The 17,116-nt window shown below is 32.8% G+C and overlaps 2 protein-coding genes across 4 annotated transcripts in view; one reads left to right on the top strand and one right to left on the bottom strand.

Moving 5' to 3' along the window:
• Positions 1-17,116, top strand: part of LOC111426979 (Leucine-rich tendon-specific protein) — a 62,892-nt gene that overhangs the window by 33,763 nt on the left and 12,013 nt on the right. Inside the window, exon 2 of the mRNA XM_071197399.1 lies at positions 828-878. The gene's annotated coding sequence lies outside the window, so the exon portion shown is untranslated. The remainder of the gene's footprint in view (positions 1-827; positions 879-17,116) is intronic.
• Positions 6,914-15,191, bottom strand: LOC111429288 (lysozyme). 3 transcript variants are annotated; one of them, XM_071197784.1, is made up of 4 exons: positions 14,994-15,191; positions 7,779-7,867; positions 7,505-7,568; positions 6,914-7,438 (listed from the first exon to the last, which is right to left on the bottom strand). In XM_071197784.1, exons 1-4 carry the CDS (start codon positions 15,133-15,135, stop codon positions 7,299-7,301), a joined length of 435 nt encoding a protein of 144 aa, XP_071053885.1. In that variant the 5' UTR covers positions 15,136-15,191; the 3' UTR covers positions 6,914-7,298. The 3 variants fall into 3 exon arrangements, with proteins under 3 accessions (XP_071053885.1, XP_022920926.1, XP_022920925.1); XM_023065158.2 differs by lacking the exon at positions 14,994-15,191 and adding an exon at positions 8,075-8,262; XM_023065157.2 differs by lacking the exon at positions 14,994-15,191 and adding an exon at positions 8,069-8,258.

The raw sequence follows: 17,116 nt of genomic DNA, 5'->3' as shown, positions 1-17,116 counted from the left end.
TCGCCTGGCTTATAGTTTTCTTCTACCGCTTACATACAATAGATAAATGACCGAGTGTGGGGAGTTGTTTTTTTCTACGTTTTTCATTTCAATTTTTTTTACCGTTCCGAAGAATGTTTATGTCAATGGGCGTTGTCTACGCGAAGGAGTTCTCTATAGAATAAACACTCCTACTATTTTTCATTCAAAACACTTCCGAGTTTAAGTAAAAATATATGAATCTGTAGAAAACTGAAACTATTTACACAATGAAAAGAATAAATACACGATATTCTGGATGAAATTCGATATCCTGCTGACGACACAATCTATTATTTGATCAAAAAGGGATGATTTCAATTTCGATATCACAAACAGTTGGTGAATACAAAAATATAACTTCCATTTCAATTTCAAATTTTTGGCCAAAAGATGGCAACAACGAATCTACGTGGAAATTTCGTCTCATTTTTTGTTTAATTTTTATTTGTTTTTATGTCAACAATAAAAATTCCTAAACAGAAATGTTTATTTACTTTATATGTATTTATATCTTTAGATTACATTTTGTAACGTTCTTATAAGCCACGTGCAAATTATTGTTATCAAAATTGCGTTTTTTTAAAACAGGTGGTATGCTTACACCGAAAAGCCTTGATATATCTAGTGTAAATACCATTCATAACGTTGTTTTTTTTTTTTTATTGCTTTCGTCGATATCGACCCATTTAAAATGAATTAAAATCAATGAACCAACAAACCAATTTATCAAACCAATTTATAAGTTATGAAATACCAAAATACAACTTAATCATTTATTATTTATTAACGTCTTACTTTTATTGCAGAGTTTGGCTCAACAACGATGATCGTGGAAAGTTGAAGGTGTGATTTAAGAGGTACGTTTTTGTTTCATTTAAAATTTTTTCGTGATTGACAGCATTATCAGTTTTTCTGTTAGCAATTTCAATATTAATGCACTTGAATTAGTAACTTTAATCATAACCTTAATATTTTGTGGACTTCTACTTGAACATCGAAAATACAACCCAACCCTACCCAACCCGGTAGATTCCATAACAAGTTTTCTATTTGTTTTTACGTAGTACAACCAAGCTGTCTCAACACCTACAACAACCATGTTGGATTGTTGAGAACAATTTCTGGCATGATAATGAGATCTTAATGATCTTAACAGGTAGCAGGGTAGTATTGGAACTATAGTCGAGCCGTCGAATTTGTGCAGTGGTAAATCACAGTGACAGGTACTTACAAAAAAAAGGGGTAGTCGGTTCCTTCGTTATATAACCGCCTACTCCCACCAAGATCTATAAGGCGCAGCTACACTATACGAGAATAAACCTGCCTTTACAGTCAGATAAGAAGTTATGAATACCGTTCACAGTGCGTCGGCGGCTTTTATTATTTTTTTGTCCCCAGTAACGCGCTCAGTGCGCTACCCCCAGAAGGGGTGTGGACACTTACTTTGACGAATCCGGACAGGGCGACCGACGATGTGAGAAATTTACCTACCTGTCACGGTGATTTATCACTGCACAAATTCGACGGCTGGACTATAGTTATATGTGCTGTGATGCGCCGTCCATTTCTAACATGGACGATGTTAGAAATGTAAGAGGCGATATTGAGAAGTATCACGGGCAATGTTGAATGTATCATTACGATTTGAAATGTATCTGGAACGATTTTGTGTCTGGAATGATGTTGATAGATACCAGACAAGACAAAATGATCTTTGAAAAAGGGACAATATTATAAACAATTGCAAACGATAGAGAGTATCGATTGTGATCGAAATTAGGGATGACCTTAAGACTTCTCAGGCTTACCATTAATAGATGTTATGAATTGTATTGGGTGGTGCTAGCCAAGATCGTGAGAGAAATGCGATGTCAAACAACGGCAGGTTTATCAGGGACGATGTTTATTTATTTATTTATTCATATTCGGGACACGTACAGGAAAAAATCCCAAAAAAGTGTCCACTACAATAATATAAAAGAAAAGAAAACAGACTACATAAGAAAGAACAAAAAAAAACTAAAAAAATCATCAAAAGCATGAAACAATAAAAAAATGGAATTAAATCATTGATTGCTGTCTGCTACAAAACTTGAACGATACCAGGGACAATACTAAGGGATACCTAATTAATTAATATTGAAATATATCAGGAATGCTATTGACACACACAATATTGGGGGATATTTGAGACGATCTGGAAGTTTCATGGAGTCGACATAGAACATATATGTATGCGAGTATTGAAGCGAATCCGGAATGATATTGAAGAATGTCAGAAATGACACTAATAAGAAATGATGAATGAGCTATCCTCATTCTATTAACATCTATATGCTGAAGGCAAAAAATCGATCTAAGTGTTATGTTAACGAAATTATGAACGACGTTGAGAAATGTCTAGATTTTGAGTCAAGAAATTTAAACAAAGAATGTTTGGAAAAAATGTTGGGCGAAACCAATGACAATGTGTAGTAACACTAAAGACAGATTCGGAACGATGTTGAAGGTAGCCAGAGACGACATAGAGTGCCATCCGAAACGATGTTAAGACATGTTAAGCTGCGTTTCAGCCGATGTAAAGGGTAAAATATTGAAGGATTTTAAGTCCACGTTAAGGGTTGTCGAAGACAACATTGATGAATGTTTGAGACTACGTTACGAGGTACGAAATGGAGATATGTTCCGGACGACTTGAAAAGTAGTTAGAGCCACTGTGGAGCTGCAATAATAATGAACTATGTTGAGAAGGCTCGACCAAGATGATGAAAGTGGTCAACCCTATGTTGAGAATCGATCTGGAACCATATTGAAAGGAGTCTGAAATAAAGGATTTGAGCCGATAGTGAGGCATATTCGGGATTACGTGGCGATTCCAGAAGCCTCTTTGAGGGATGATCGAAGTGATAATAAGATATACCTACGATGATATATTACTATATAGTAGTATCGGAACGGTTAGAGCAATATTGAGTGTTTGGAAATAACATTGAGGTTGGAAATAACATCAATGACCATGTTAAGGTGTGCGACGTGAAGGATTGAGATACGATATTGAAAGGTGTCTTGAATGATATTGACGTACGTATATGAAAATGAGTTAAGCTGCGTCTTTAACGATTTTGAATTTGTAAGGCATAATCTTAAAAGAATTGTCAGGCAAAATAATGACCGAAGGAATTAGTATCTGTTTTAGGTTTTGGAAACTGCAGATAATAATCAAGTTCAACCCCAATAGGACTTTTTTCATTGAATACAAATGAAAAAGATTTTTAAAAAGATATAAAAATAGATTTTTAAAAATCAAGATATGATATGTATGTTAAATTGAAGCTTAAAGATCCTAGTTTATGATATGATATAAAAATTATAAGATAATATTATTGAAATTCCCAGGAAAACATTATTAAAGAAGAAATTTATAAATCAAAATGAACGAAATTTTCAAAAAATCATATCGAATGCATTTTTAAGAATCAAGATATGATATGTATGTTAGATTGAAGCTTAAAGATTCTAGTTTATGATATGATATAAAAATTATAAGATAATATTATTGAAATTTCCAGGAAAACATTATTAAAGAAGAAATTTTAAACTTTATTTATATCAGGTCCAATGAACAATTCCAATGCGATATATAAAATCTCTTGTTGTAGTTTCGTCTAGTTTTCTTCTCTTCGCTTGTAATTCATCATCACATCCATTACTAACAGAACTGTCACTGCTATCACTTTCGATTATTAATTAAAGTATCCCCTTTTTAATGCAACAAGTCGTTTTGAAAAATCGTTTTTATTTTCTGAGAAATAAATTTTTGAAATGATCGACAATTTTTTCGAATTTTGAAATTTTCGCCGATTAAGTTTCAAAAATTCGTATAAAATCCAGTTCTTGGAATATGAGTATGAAAATTTGCCAAAGTGTTAATAAGAGTGTCTTCTTTCCAATGAACCAACCCGTTTTGAAGAATAACTTTTAGCTTTTGAAAAAACAATAATTGAAGTTTTGATAAAAGTTTCGATGTTGGAATTTTCATCGATAATTTTCAAAATTCGCTATAAAATTAATTTCTTGAAGGATGCTTGTGGAAATATCGCCAATTATTAATTAAAGTATCCTCTTTTTAATGCAAAAAGCCGTTTTGAAAAATCACTTTCAGTTCTTGAGAAATAAATCTTTGAAACGAACGACAATTTTTTTGAATTTTGTAATTTTCGCCGATTAAGTTTTAAAAATTCGTATAAAATCCATTTTTTTGCATATGGGTATGAAAATTTCCCAAAATGTTAATAAAAGTGTCCTCTTTCCAATGAACCAACACGTTTTGAAGAATAACTTTTAGCTTTTGAGAAAACAATATTTGAAGTTTTGATAAAAGTTTCGATGTTGCAATTTTCATCGATAATTTTCAAAATTCGCTATAAAATTAATTTCTTGAAGGATCCTTGTGGAAATATCACCAATTATTAATTAAAGTATCTCCTTTTAAATGCAACAAGCCGTTTTGAAAAGTCGCTTTTAGTTTTTGAGAAATAAATTTTTGAAGTGATCGACAATTTTTTCGAATTTTGCAATTTTCGCCGATTAAGTTTTAAAAATTCGTATAAAATCTAGTTCTTGGAATATGAGTATGAAAATTTCCCAAAGTGTTAATAAAAGTGTCCTCTTTCTAATGAACTAACCCGTTTTGAAAAATAACTTTTAGTTTTTGAGAAAACAATATTTGAAGTTTTGACAAAATTTTCGATGTTGCAATTTTCACCGATTATTTTCAAAATTCGCTATAAAATTTATTTCTTGAAGGATCCTTGTGGAAATATCACTAATTATTAATTAAAGTATCCTCTTTTTAGAGTTGCTTTGTTAGTTAAATCAGCATCAAAAAAGTTCATTTTGTATCTTGGATCCAAATAAGTTGACATATCTTATCAGCTTTCTTATTAATTTTATTTTTATTCAAATATCGTAGTAATGTGGCAATATAGGGTATCACTTCAGAAATGCACCGGATATCCGGCCGAAAGGGATGCCGGATATCCGGTATCCGTCTTTTCGCAAAATCACTATTCGTTCCATTACTAGTTTTAACTCAAAGATGATGAGAGAGGTCAGAGCTATGATGAAAAACGTCAAGGGCCAGAAATCAAAGCTAGAAGCAATGTTGAGGAAGACCAGAAACGCTGTTGAGAGGTACGATTTGAAGGGATGTTTAGGCCTATATTGATGGTTATTAAAATCAAGATTGACTGCTGCCCGGAAAAGTGTTCAGGGATGAAATTGAAGAATGTGCGAGACTATGTAAAATTATGACAGACACGATATCAAGGTATATCTTAAACGATGTTAAATGGAGTGCGGGAAGTTATTGAAAGATGTCTTGGATGGGTCTGAAAAGGACTTATTAAGCTGCAACTTGGACCATTTTGAAGATGTAAGATATAGCGTTATCTGGCCGATAAGTTAATTTGTACTGTATTACAATGTACGGATATTTGTGTTGGCAAGATTATCGACAGGATAACTTACCGGGTACTCAGCAGTACCGATAAGACAGTTATCCGCCGGATATATCTGGTTAACCTATAACATCCTATACGTACGTTTTGTGATATGGGGAAAAAGTACTATCAACAGTTTGTACAAAAGCGAATATCTTTATCTTCCCGATAAATTTATCGGCCGAATAGTTATCAGGTATATTTCCAGGACACAACTTTGTCGCAAAAGAAACCCAAAGAGGTTTTATGCTTCAGCAAAGCAAACTTAAAGTTGTTCTCAGGTTTTATGACCGGCCACACGTCTCTAAAATACCACCTCTTCAACATTGGACAAGCTAAGGATCAAATATGTCGACTTTTTAACGATGAGTCAGAAACCGCTGAACATACACTCACACAATGCGTGGCCAGAGGCCGCTTAAGACACAAAATTTTATGAAATGGAACAAGACCTTGGAGCAATAATAAGGTTCTTCAAGGAACTGGAGGTTTAGAGCAAAACCTTTGGAGGAATTATGTTTAGAAGGTTACTCATGTGTCTAAATGCAAAGAGATTCAGGTTTCAATTTGCTACGCAGTTTGCAATGAGATGCAAATAATATAACGAAATAAGTTTGCAAGCTTGCTTAAGTGTCTAAATGTAAAGAGATTCAGTTTTTAGATCGCAACGTAGTTTACAAAAAGTTTCAAATAATATTATAAATTAAATTTGAAGGGCTACTCAAAGAGAACCAGGATTTTCAGTTTATAAAAAGATATAGTATCTGGTTATAAAGACATTCAAGTTCCAGATTGGAGAAATATGATGATTTCGCCATGGTAATTATATTATATAAAAAACTAATAAGATTATACCATACCCAAAAAATCCTTGATCTCTCTCCTCCTCTTGTTAGGAATTAAAAGCGAGGTTCTTCCCATCGCTTAATTTAAGAATTAATTCCTAAATTTAAAAGTTCTCTGTCAAACAAGTTTGAACGAATACAGTCTTAAACACCATTAATTCTTAAACGATTTTATTAGGGAAGACGATAGTTTTGCAATTACTTGTACGGCTTTGTTCAACTCGGATTAGTTCCATCCGGACGCCTGCGAGAGAATGAGGCCCACTTCGAGAACAAGCTCCTTAAACTTCACTCGCAAAGTTATTCGTATCGACCTGTAAGTTCCCGATAGGAATCGCTAAGCTTATAATATTTTGGCATTCTGATTCATGATGTGGGTACGCAAGAAAAAATTAAACGTCAAATTTAGACACCATGGAGTTACTTTTTAAATTTTTTTTGTTGAGTTTTTTGAAGGATTTTTTTCTCTAAGTAAAAAACTTAATTAAGGTGTTAAATTTCTATTAACAATTTAAACTAAGAATGATTGAAGTAAATATCAAGACATAAACGTAGGCAGGTAATTTATTAGTAAATCGAAATCGTAGGTGTACATATTTTCGCTATAATTATGGGTGAATTTATTATTCAAGAATCGAAAATAAAAAATATTTATTATCGAGTATCGAGCAATAAACCCACGGTTTTCTTTTTAAAGGATTTATAGGTTGAAAAATGTTCGCCCAATACTAAATAGCACCTGTATCATTATTTATAAGATTAAATTTTTATAAATATTGAATTTTTTTACTGTTTGAATAACCTTTGATAAAAAGGAAAACGATTTCGTACGATGGAAAGAAATTTTTTATTAAATTTATTTCTCTTACGGTATAAAATCACGTATATAAAATAAAATTCACCAACCGGAAATAACTGTTCCCCTTTGATCTTATTTGAAACAATTTGTTACGTAACTTATATTTTTTTGATAACAACTCCTCACCCAACCATCCCAATTTTTAAAACCAATTTCCTCTTGAATTTTTTTCGCACAGTTTGCGTCATCGTTTATATCATCATCTAATAAATCTAAAATACATACAAAAAAAAGTTAACTTTTAAAAGTTTCTTAATTCAAATGATGTTGATTTTTACCTTCGCATTTTATGTTACATTTTCCCCCGGCTTTACCTTGTTTACACCATTCCCGGTCGTTTATCTAGAACAATAACCAAAACTAAAACGATATCTCACAAAAATAATACAAAATCCGATTTCTTTCGGGTACAAAATCGAACCCGGAAGTGAACTTTCACGTTTTATTTCCTTTTTTGCTGTTGTTGTTGGTTGTACGTGACTCAATTCGTTCGAATCTTTACCTAAATCGGATTTTCGTAAAAACCCATCTCCTAAAACGAGGGTTACGTACCTGGAAAATGCCGTAATTGGTGCTTCCGTTTGCTTTTTTCGTCACTTTTGATGTATCTTTAGCGCTTTCGCTTTCTATCATACAAACCCCTAAAAAAATATAAAAATTATTAATTATATTTTATTCTATATACTATATTTATTATTTATCAATTGATATATATGTATTAATTACCAAAACAAGGTCATTAAAATCAAAGGTCGTTTTTTATTGTATTATTTACGATAAGTCTTAAGGTTAGTTTTGATTAATTTAAAATTTACAAGAACGTATTAGCTCAATGTACGTACAATTACCAATAAAAGATCTATTAAATTTTTTCCTATTTAATTCGTTAACGAGCCCACATCGCGTGTACTGTTTTGAAACGGTGTAATCACAAAAAACTATTACAATACCAACAACAACAAACGTAAAAAGTATTCGATTCATTGCATAATCGAAACGCGCACTATCGCAGTTGGAGATTATCTGTATGGAAACGGCACCTTTATGTTATATTAAAGCGAAACAAGCTTTGAAATAAACATAAAAACTGTTTGTGGTTTTCTTAATAAAAATACCAACCGCAATACTTTGTGTGTGTGTTATTTTTACATAACACATATCGTTTGGATTAAAAGAGTTTTTCCAGAAATTATTTTCCTTTGATTTAATGCATTGTAAGTATTGTTCTTTTAAATTGTCAATAGATGGAGTAATAATTTAAATATAGAAAGACCTTGATTGAAAAAGAAAAATGTATATTTGTTTCTAAATTTCTTAAAATCTTAAAAATGAGTTTTTATTAATCCAAATTTTTTATTAGTTCCTAATCTCGGTTATAGATGGCGTTTATGGGTGATTGTTGATGGTTTGGTTGAGGCAAGTGAACTTTTATCTCGCTTTGATGTGATTAAAAATAGTTGCTTATTGACAAGTTTTAATAAAAATTTACAGGAAGAATATTGTTGGATTGTTTATTTCCATTTCATTTTCAGTACCTAAGCAGGTTTTCTTTGATGAACTACGCAATATGTTAGATAATACATAATGATTATCTAATGAGGTGTATTTTGATGTAAAGAATGTTTATGCCAGAGGCTTTAATGAATTATTGGATGAACTCTATAACTATGTCAGCTGGGTTTCAGTTTAAAGACCACTTTACAGAAAGATAACTCTATGGTGGGTTCAAGGTGACAAAGACATTGAGGGCAACTTTATTAGGGCAAACCCGGCTGTAGTCAAGAAAAAAGCCACTTAAAACAGGTAATTAATTGTGCTAGAATGAACATCCACGACACAATTTCGTCGGAAAAGGAAACCAAACAGGTTTTATGCCTTAGCAAAGGAGATTTAAAGTTGTTCTCAGGTTTCATGACTGGCCACACGTCTCTAAAATACCACCTCTTCAACATTGGACAAGCTGAGGATCAAACATGTCGATTTTGCAACGACGAGTCAGAAACCACTAAACGTACAGTTACTTTACCCATACCAGTCTTAGTGAAGCTGATATTCAACAACGAATGCTTTTTTGTAACTGGTTTCTACAGCAGTGTATAATTCTGAACTTCCAATCCGTTGTGCATTTTACGGATAAACATCATCCTTCCATTACAAACATGCCGTGACTTATGGTTAACGGTGCTTCACCACATTTCATTCGTGTTGCCAGGGATTACTTAAATAATACTTTTCAGAATCATTGGATTAGCAGAGGTGGACGAGTTGCGTGGCCACCATGTTCCTCAGAGTGCCTACTCATACTTTAGAAGAACTGCGCGACCAAATCAATCATAGTCCTTGTATATCTTTATTATTTTGCCGAAAATAGGTAAATACGCACGAACGAGATGGAGTAATTAGTTGAACGTAATTACTTTAAAGAGAACTTTTTGGCAACCAACCCGGCAAAGTTAACCTTATTCCATTTTTCCCCGGTTCTTCTAAAAGCTTATTTACTTAAAAATTTCTTTTAAAGTCACTTCTTTACTTGGTATACTATAAATAACTTGTTTTTATATAAATTTTTGTATTTTTGCGGAACAATTCTTTTATCGCCGTAATTCCATTTTGTTCCCATCTATAATAAATTGGAAAATCGACTGAAACGGAAGTATTCTGCATCATAAATGTGCGTACATTGCATGGGGCTTATTTCGGCAGTATCCATTTTACGAATGTAATATACGACTTCTAAGGATTATGATGTGAGTGGACTGGTGTGAATGCTTCGCCAGAGGCAGCTTAAGATACAAAATTTTCGGAAAGGTTCGCCTGACAGCTACTAACGTAACAAGACCATAGAGCAATACTAAGGTTCATCAAGAAACTGGAGTTTTAGGGCAAAACCTTTGGAGGAATTATGTTTGGAAGGTTACTCATGTGTCAGTATTTGCAGAGAGAAGCAAATAATATAAGGAAATAAGCTTGTTTAAGTGTCTAACTGTAAAGAAATTCAGATTTTAGATCGCAACATTGTTTGCAAAAAGTTGCAAGTAATATTATAAATTAAATTTGAAGGGCTACTCAAATATCTAAATGCATAGAGAACCAGGATTTGCAGTTTTCAAAAGATATAGTTCTGTCACAATTTTAGATTGTCTCAATATCATCCTTGACATACCTCAAACATCTTGCTAGACAGCACTCAATGTGGTCTTCAATATCCATCAACATAGCCGTGAACATCCCATCATATCGTTCCTGGTACCACTCAACTCCCTGACAACTGTTAACAATATATACCTTCAAAATCGTCCAAGTCGCAGCTTAACAGCATCTCTAATTCTTTTTCATATCCATTAACATCATCCAATGCATCTTTTAATATCTTCCTTAAGATACATCGTTTCTGTCACAATTTTAGATTGTCTCGCACATCCCTCAATATCATCCCTGACACTCCTCAAATACTTTTCCGAGCAGCAATCAATGTGGCTTTGAATAACCATTAACACAGACCTGAACATCTCCTCATATCGTTCCTGGTACCTCTCAAAAGCGTTTCTAGTCACCCTCAGCATTGCTGGCTATTTCCAACATTGTCCTTGCTTACTTCAACACTCGTCTTTAACATTTTTCAACATAGCTCCGACCTCTCTCATTATCTTAGTTAAAACCCTTCTACATCGTTCATCACTTCAGTCATTATTTTTCCTAGCAACTCTTAACCCTTTCCTTCCCAAATTAATTCCACGACTGGAAGTCGAAATAGGACTTTATATGGCTACCATGGAAAGGAAAGGGATTATGCCTTACATCTTCAAAATTGTCCAAGCCACAGCCTAACAGCGTCACGCACTCAATGTGGCTTTTAATAACCATCAACACAGGCTTAAACATCCCCCCATATCGTTCCTAATACCTCTCAACAGCGTTTCTGGTCTTCCATAACACTGTTTCTGACTGTTTCTGTCAACATCGAACTTGCTTACTTCAACATCGTCCTCGACGTTTTCCAACATCGTTCATCACTTCAGATTAAACATCGTTTAAGATATGCCTTAACACCGTTTCTGTCACAATTTTAGATTGTCTCGTACATCCCTCAATATTATCCTTGACACTCCTCAAACATTTTGCGGACAGCACTCAATGTGGCTTTTAATAACCATCAACATCCCATATCGTTCCTAGTATCTCACAACAATGTTTTGGATATGTGCCATAGATTCCCTCGCCATGCTGAAAACATTTTGTTCTCAGATGAATCAACCTTTACATTAACAGGACAAGTTAATAGACAAAACTGTCGCTATTGGGCAAAAGAAAATCTCAGATGGATGAGAGAACAACAACCTTAGTATCCTGAAAAAAATTATGTTTGGGCAGGAATTATCAACAATAAAATTATTCGGCCTTACTTTTTTGAAGAAACATTGAACGGACCATGATATCTTGATTTTTTACAACATCTAATCCCCAATTTAATAAATTTATTTCTTAGTGCTAATGACCCTACGGTAGATGATGAAAATTTATGTTTCATGCAAGATGGTGCAGTTCAGGTTAGGGAATATCTGGATGATGTAGCATTGCCCAACAGATGGATTGAAAGGCGTGGATCAATTGAGTGGCCACCTAGATCACCCGATCTCAAAAATCATCTCAAGAATGTTGTGTACAAGACTAAACCAAAATTGCTTTACGACTTAAAAGGATACTGCCAGGCACAAAAAGGGTTTCACTTTCAACATTTCATTAAGTAGAAAACTTTGTTCCTTATGAATTGCAATATTAAGCAATAAAATGAGTGGTAGTATTCTTTTATCATTTGTCATTTTTTCGAAGACAGCTGATTATCAACATAGGGTATACTGCATCTAAAATAGTCAGAATTTAACGTATAATCCATAAATGCAATAAAAAATGTAGCATCTGGTTGCAGACAATCAAGTTCCGAATTGGAGAAATACTTCAAAAGCAATTTTTTGTTAAAATCAACTCAATTAAGTTTTATTTTGGAAATTAGTTTAGTTAGTCAAGCGTCTAAACGCAAAAGATTCAGATTTGAGTTTGCAAAAACATGCTAGTAATATAAGGAATTATGTGTGGAAGGTTACTCATGTGTCTAAATGTAAGTGTGTAAAACGTTGCAAATAATATTATACATGAAACTTGAAGGGCTACTAAATGTCTAAATGCAAACAGAACCAGGATTTTCAGTTTACAAAAAGATATCTTATCTGGTTGCAAAGATATTTATGTTTCAGGTTGGAGAAATGCTTTAAAAGGATTTTTTTGTGAAAATCGATTCATTTATGTTTTATTTTGGAATTCAGTTTGCATGGTTACTCAAATATTCAGGTTTCACTTTGCAAAAAGATGCAAGTAATATAAGTAAGTAATTAAGATACTCAAATGTCTAAATGCAAAAAGAATCATATTCTGGTTTGCAGAAAGATATAGTATCTAATTGAAGGCATTTAAGTGCCAGATTGAAAAAATGTTTCGAACCCAGTTTTCTCTAAAGTGGTACAAGGACAAAATCGGATACCGAGCAATTTGAAAAATAATAGTTGACAATTACTAGAATTTGAATATATCGTTTAGAAACAGGCCGTATTGTTTGTGACACCTGGATAATGAAATTGTCAATGCTACTTTGTACATTCTATCTATTCCAATCTTAATTAGTCAGTTACATTGCAAGATTTTATCTTTGATGAGTTTGAAACAGATTGAAGTCCAACCGCTCTTTACATTTAGAAAATTGAAAATTTTTGTATCTAAGGCCGCAGCCGATCTTCGATACATCTTCCGCTTATGTAGTAAACAGCAGATATTTGTATACCATGGTCGTAAAGTTTTATCATCACCAACTAATAGATACAATCAATTACGTTTTATCTCTAAACGCCCCGATTGTATGGAAAAATAGACTGTGGCGAATTCATTACCTAACATTCTGGATTCTGATACTACGAATCATCAGCCTTTTTTGAAAAAAAAATTGTGAAAAAGATAAATATAGATACAATTATGTTTTCGGTTGGGGCATCATTTCTCAAGAAATCAGATAGAAGAAATACTTTTCACTCACTGATAAAGTAACAGAAGAGTTGCATTAAACTAATCAGCTGATTCTCATCATACAATGTCTATTAATCTCGTTGTACTATTAAACGCACGTGTAAAACTTGGTTGATATGGTAGCAAAATGTTATTTGTTGCATAATACCATCAAAAAAATTGTTATCGCAACCTTAAACAACACGGGCGAGACACTTAATGGCCTCAAATTACTCAAGGCAGTAAGCACATTTCTATAACCCATTAACGCTATTACTCAGGTTGCTTAATTATATATTGTGTAAATGTACTCCATTCAAATGTTATTTGTGTTGATCGTATAACGTAATTGATTTTCTACTTAGATGATGATACAGATTTGTTACAAAATATAAATTGAAATATTTGGAAATAGTTTGTTACAGGTGGTGAATTGACAGTCAGTAGAAATTCCTTCAAAATGTTCTGGCTTTAATTGAGTTTCTCTATTTATGTTTTGTGTCCACTTGAATATGTTTTAACTCCCCGTGAGTTGCTATAAAACTACCGGGCAGTTTTCTTCCAGATAGTTCTCTTAAGAACCATGTCAACTAATAAAATATGTTGGTGCTAGAGATAATACTCCCAGAAGTGTATCCACCAGAAAGAAACACTCTCTATAGTTTCCCTCGACAACATTTCAATTGGACACCCAGCATTAGATGTAAACTTAGGGTAATGTCTCTTAGGTCCAAGTTTTTTTGAAATCAACATGTTGTGTTGATTTTGACAAGATATATAAATCGTAGTAGTTTGCTGGTGAAATCAAGAATCATAGCTGTTAAAACAGATACTACTAAATTTGCAAGTCTTTGAGGTTAGTATCAAGATCTACTTTCAATCTCTATTATGCCTGCATTATGTTTCTAGCAACTCCACATAAAATCTATATCATTCCTGAATCAAGTGTGTTTCAAGTCTGCGCAGAGTCAAACCTGTACCAATACTACATCTAAAAGTACATCAACATTAATTCAAGATTGCATAAAATCTCCATCCAATCGTATTAATTCTGAATCATGAATTCGAAGTCTTAATCTTAATCAAATTTCCATTATGCATTCTGACTTGATAGATGCACTAAGCCTTCATCAAGAATATTTTAGATTTCTATCAATCCTGCATCAAAGTTTCATCAAGTCTGTTATGGAACAACTCCATAAAAATATACATAATCTTTATATTAAATCTTATTACGTGATAAATGCATTCAGTCTTCATCACGTCTAATTTAAATGTCTAGAATCGCTGCATCAAATTTGCTATGTTGTTGAAGTCTGCATTAAATCTCCATTGTACTTCCTGAACTGGTAGATAAAATGAGAAGCAGTGATGATTATTTATAGAGATAAGATATCTCAGAAAGAGAGATATTCTTAGAGACCATATTCTTTTTTATCATTAAAGATACAAAAATAGATGATACTAAAGAAAGTATCATCATTAAAAGCTAAAGTTAGATTTAGCTTTTTTTCATTTAACCTAATTCTCTAATTTATTCATAGATGGCGGATTTATTCAAAATGTTTTTTAACTTTACTTATTTTTCAAAAATTATTTAAGTCAAACCACAAACACGGTTAAAGGTCGTGGTTAGATATTCACCTTGAGTTTGTTATCTATTTTATTAAATACACTTATTACACAAACATTAGAAAGCTAAAAAAAAGTACTTACAGTTTGGAACGAAAGTTTTATCAAACTTTTGTTTTAACAACTCTTGAGCTAATCCACATCTGGTAAACTGTTTTGATTCACTCTCATTAATTAATAAAATGAATGTGGTAAAACAAAAAAGTAAGGTTATGTTTCGAAACATAATTTAACGAAACGAATCGATCTAAAATTTTATACAAACTGAATATCGTAATTGCTCGTCGACCTTTTCGAATGAGTCGTGTGTATTGTTGAATGCATAAGTAAGTTTAAAAAACGACACAATAAGTGTTAAGTTATTTTTTTTTATTTCCATATCAGTTAAAGTGGTTAACAATTTTTTTTTTGAACTGATAAAGATAAATATAATTGGACGATTATAATCGAAAAACAATAAGTTGTTCCCTACCTGTTTGAAATTCACGAATCGTTTTCTTCTTCTTTTTTCTTCGAGTTGTTGACTGCGACAATCTCTTCGCGTAACATTTAATTGTCTCGCGGTCATAAAATATTAATAAATTCGATGCCCGTAAAGGGTAAGTCTCCGCGGAACGTTTACCAAATAAGGGACAGTTTTCAAAGTTGGACGATGATGCCTTCTTCATAATATCCCCCTTTACCTTTTACCATTTTTGTATTTCAACAGAAACGAAAAGAGAAAGGTTTCATAAAAAAGCATAAATTTTAATTTTTTATTGAAAATAAATGTTCAAACATTAAATTTAAAGTACCAATGAATTCGTATTTTACTGGTGGCTTTAAAAAGTTTATTAGTGTATTTGCTTGGCCTTATAGTTAATGGCAAATTAAAATATTCATCTGGATGCTGGAATTGTTCACTAAATGGGTTTCATTAAAATCTGAAACTATCTAATTTCTAAATATTGGAACTAATTAGTATGGATACTACACTCAGCAACAGGATAATTAAATCATCCACTAGATACTGTAATCATCCAGTAGGTTCTAAAATCATCTACAGAATACTCTAATCCACACTGAAATCCACCACTAGACTGTCCTTCTAATCAAGGTTGGATACTGGAATCCAAATCATGTCCTAATCATCATAGAAACTATATTTAACATCTAAATATAGCAACGAATCACTATAAATACAACAGCCAACAACAGTATATTGAAATTATACATTGTATACTGGAACCAGCCATTAAGTTTAGATTCTAATTACTATGGATACTGTATCTAATCCATGGAGACTCGGAAGAATAACTATTAATGTTGCATACAACGACCGGATACTGTAAGTATCCATTGGGTGCTGCAATTAGTCACTAAGTTCTGGTTGTACCAGAATTGTACACTGAATATTGGAATCATACAATGAATACTAGAATTTTTCAGTAGATGTTTGAATCAATCGTTAGGTTCTGGTTTTAATCTTTATTAAAACCGAACGCTGAAACGAGTCAGTATAAAAACTGCATTTAATCAGTAAGTTGTAATCATTTACTAAATACTGGAATCATTTGGTGGGTACTAGATTAGCTAACTAGAACAAAAACACGAAAAATGATATGATATATAACATAAGAGAATAAAACCTTTTACTGCATACAGTCTATAATAGGTGAACACTTTCTTCGACTTATCACCCAATTCATTATTTGGCGATCATAAATATCAACTACTGGCTTTGACCAAACGCTTCAGCGGTACCGGTTCATGCTAAGACATTTACGACATCTTTGCCAACTATGCCAGTATGACCAAGAACCTCGACCAAGGAAACACCAATTTACAGCACAACCTCAATTTTGCTGCTTACAACTGCTGAAGATTGATTTAACTATTTGAGAATATTGGTTTGACAAGTCGTTTTCTCAGAAGTACGATATATATTCGTGCTATAAGCTTGCTTAACTCATCCTCACATCATCAAACGCGGAATATCCATGATATAGCTAATCCCAACCTCGCTTGATTTTATTGATTTTGAAATTCAGAGTATTGTGTTAAAATCATATTGCATGAACTAGTCTTTGCCAGTTTTAATGCTAACATGTTAGCCAAAGGGCGTACTGCTAGTGAACCGCAAACTCACTTAAACAGATATAGCCGCAAGAAAGTTGTAATGGAAGTAAGCCAAGTATTGTACACTCATCGCAATTTTAGCTATTCGT

This window comes from Onthophagus taurus, chromosome 7 (genome assembly GCF_036711975.1).
Source record: "Onthophagus taurus isolate NC chromosome 7, IU_Otau_3.0, whole genome shotgun sequence".
Taxonomy (NCBI): Eukaryota; Metazoa; Arthropoda; class Insecta; order Coleoptera; family Scarabaeidae; genus Onthophagus; species Onthophagus taurus.
The sequence above is the reverse complement of the archived record's forward strand: the minus strand, read 5'-3'. Positions and strand labels throughout refer to the sequence as shown.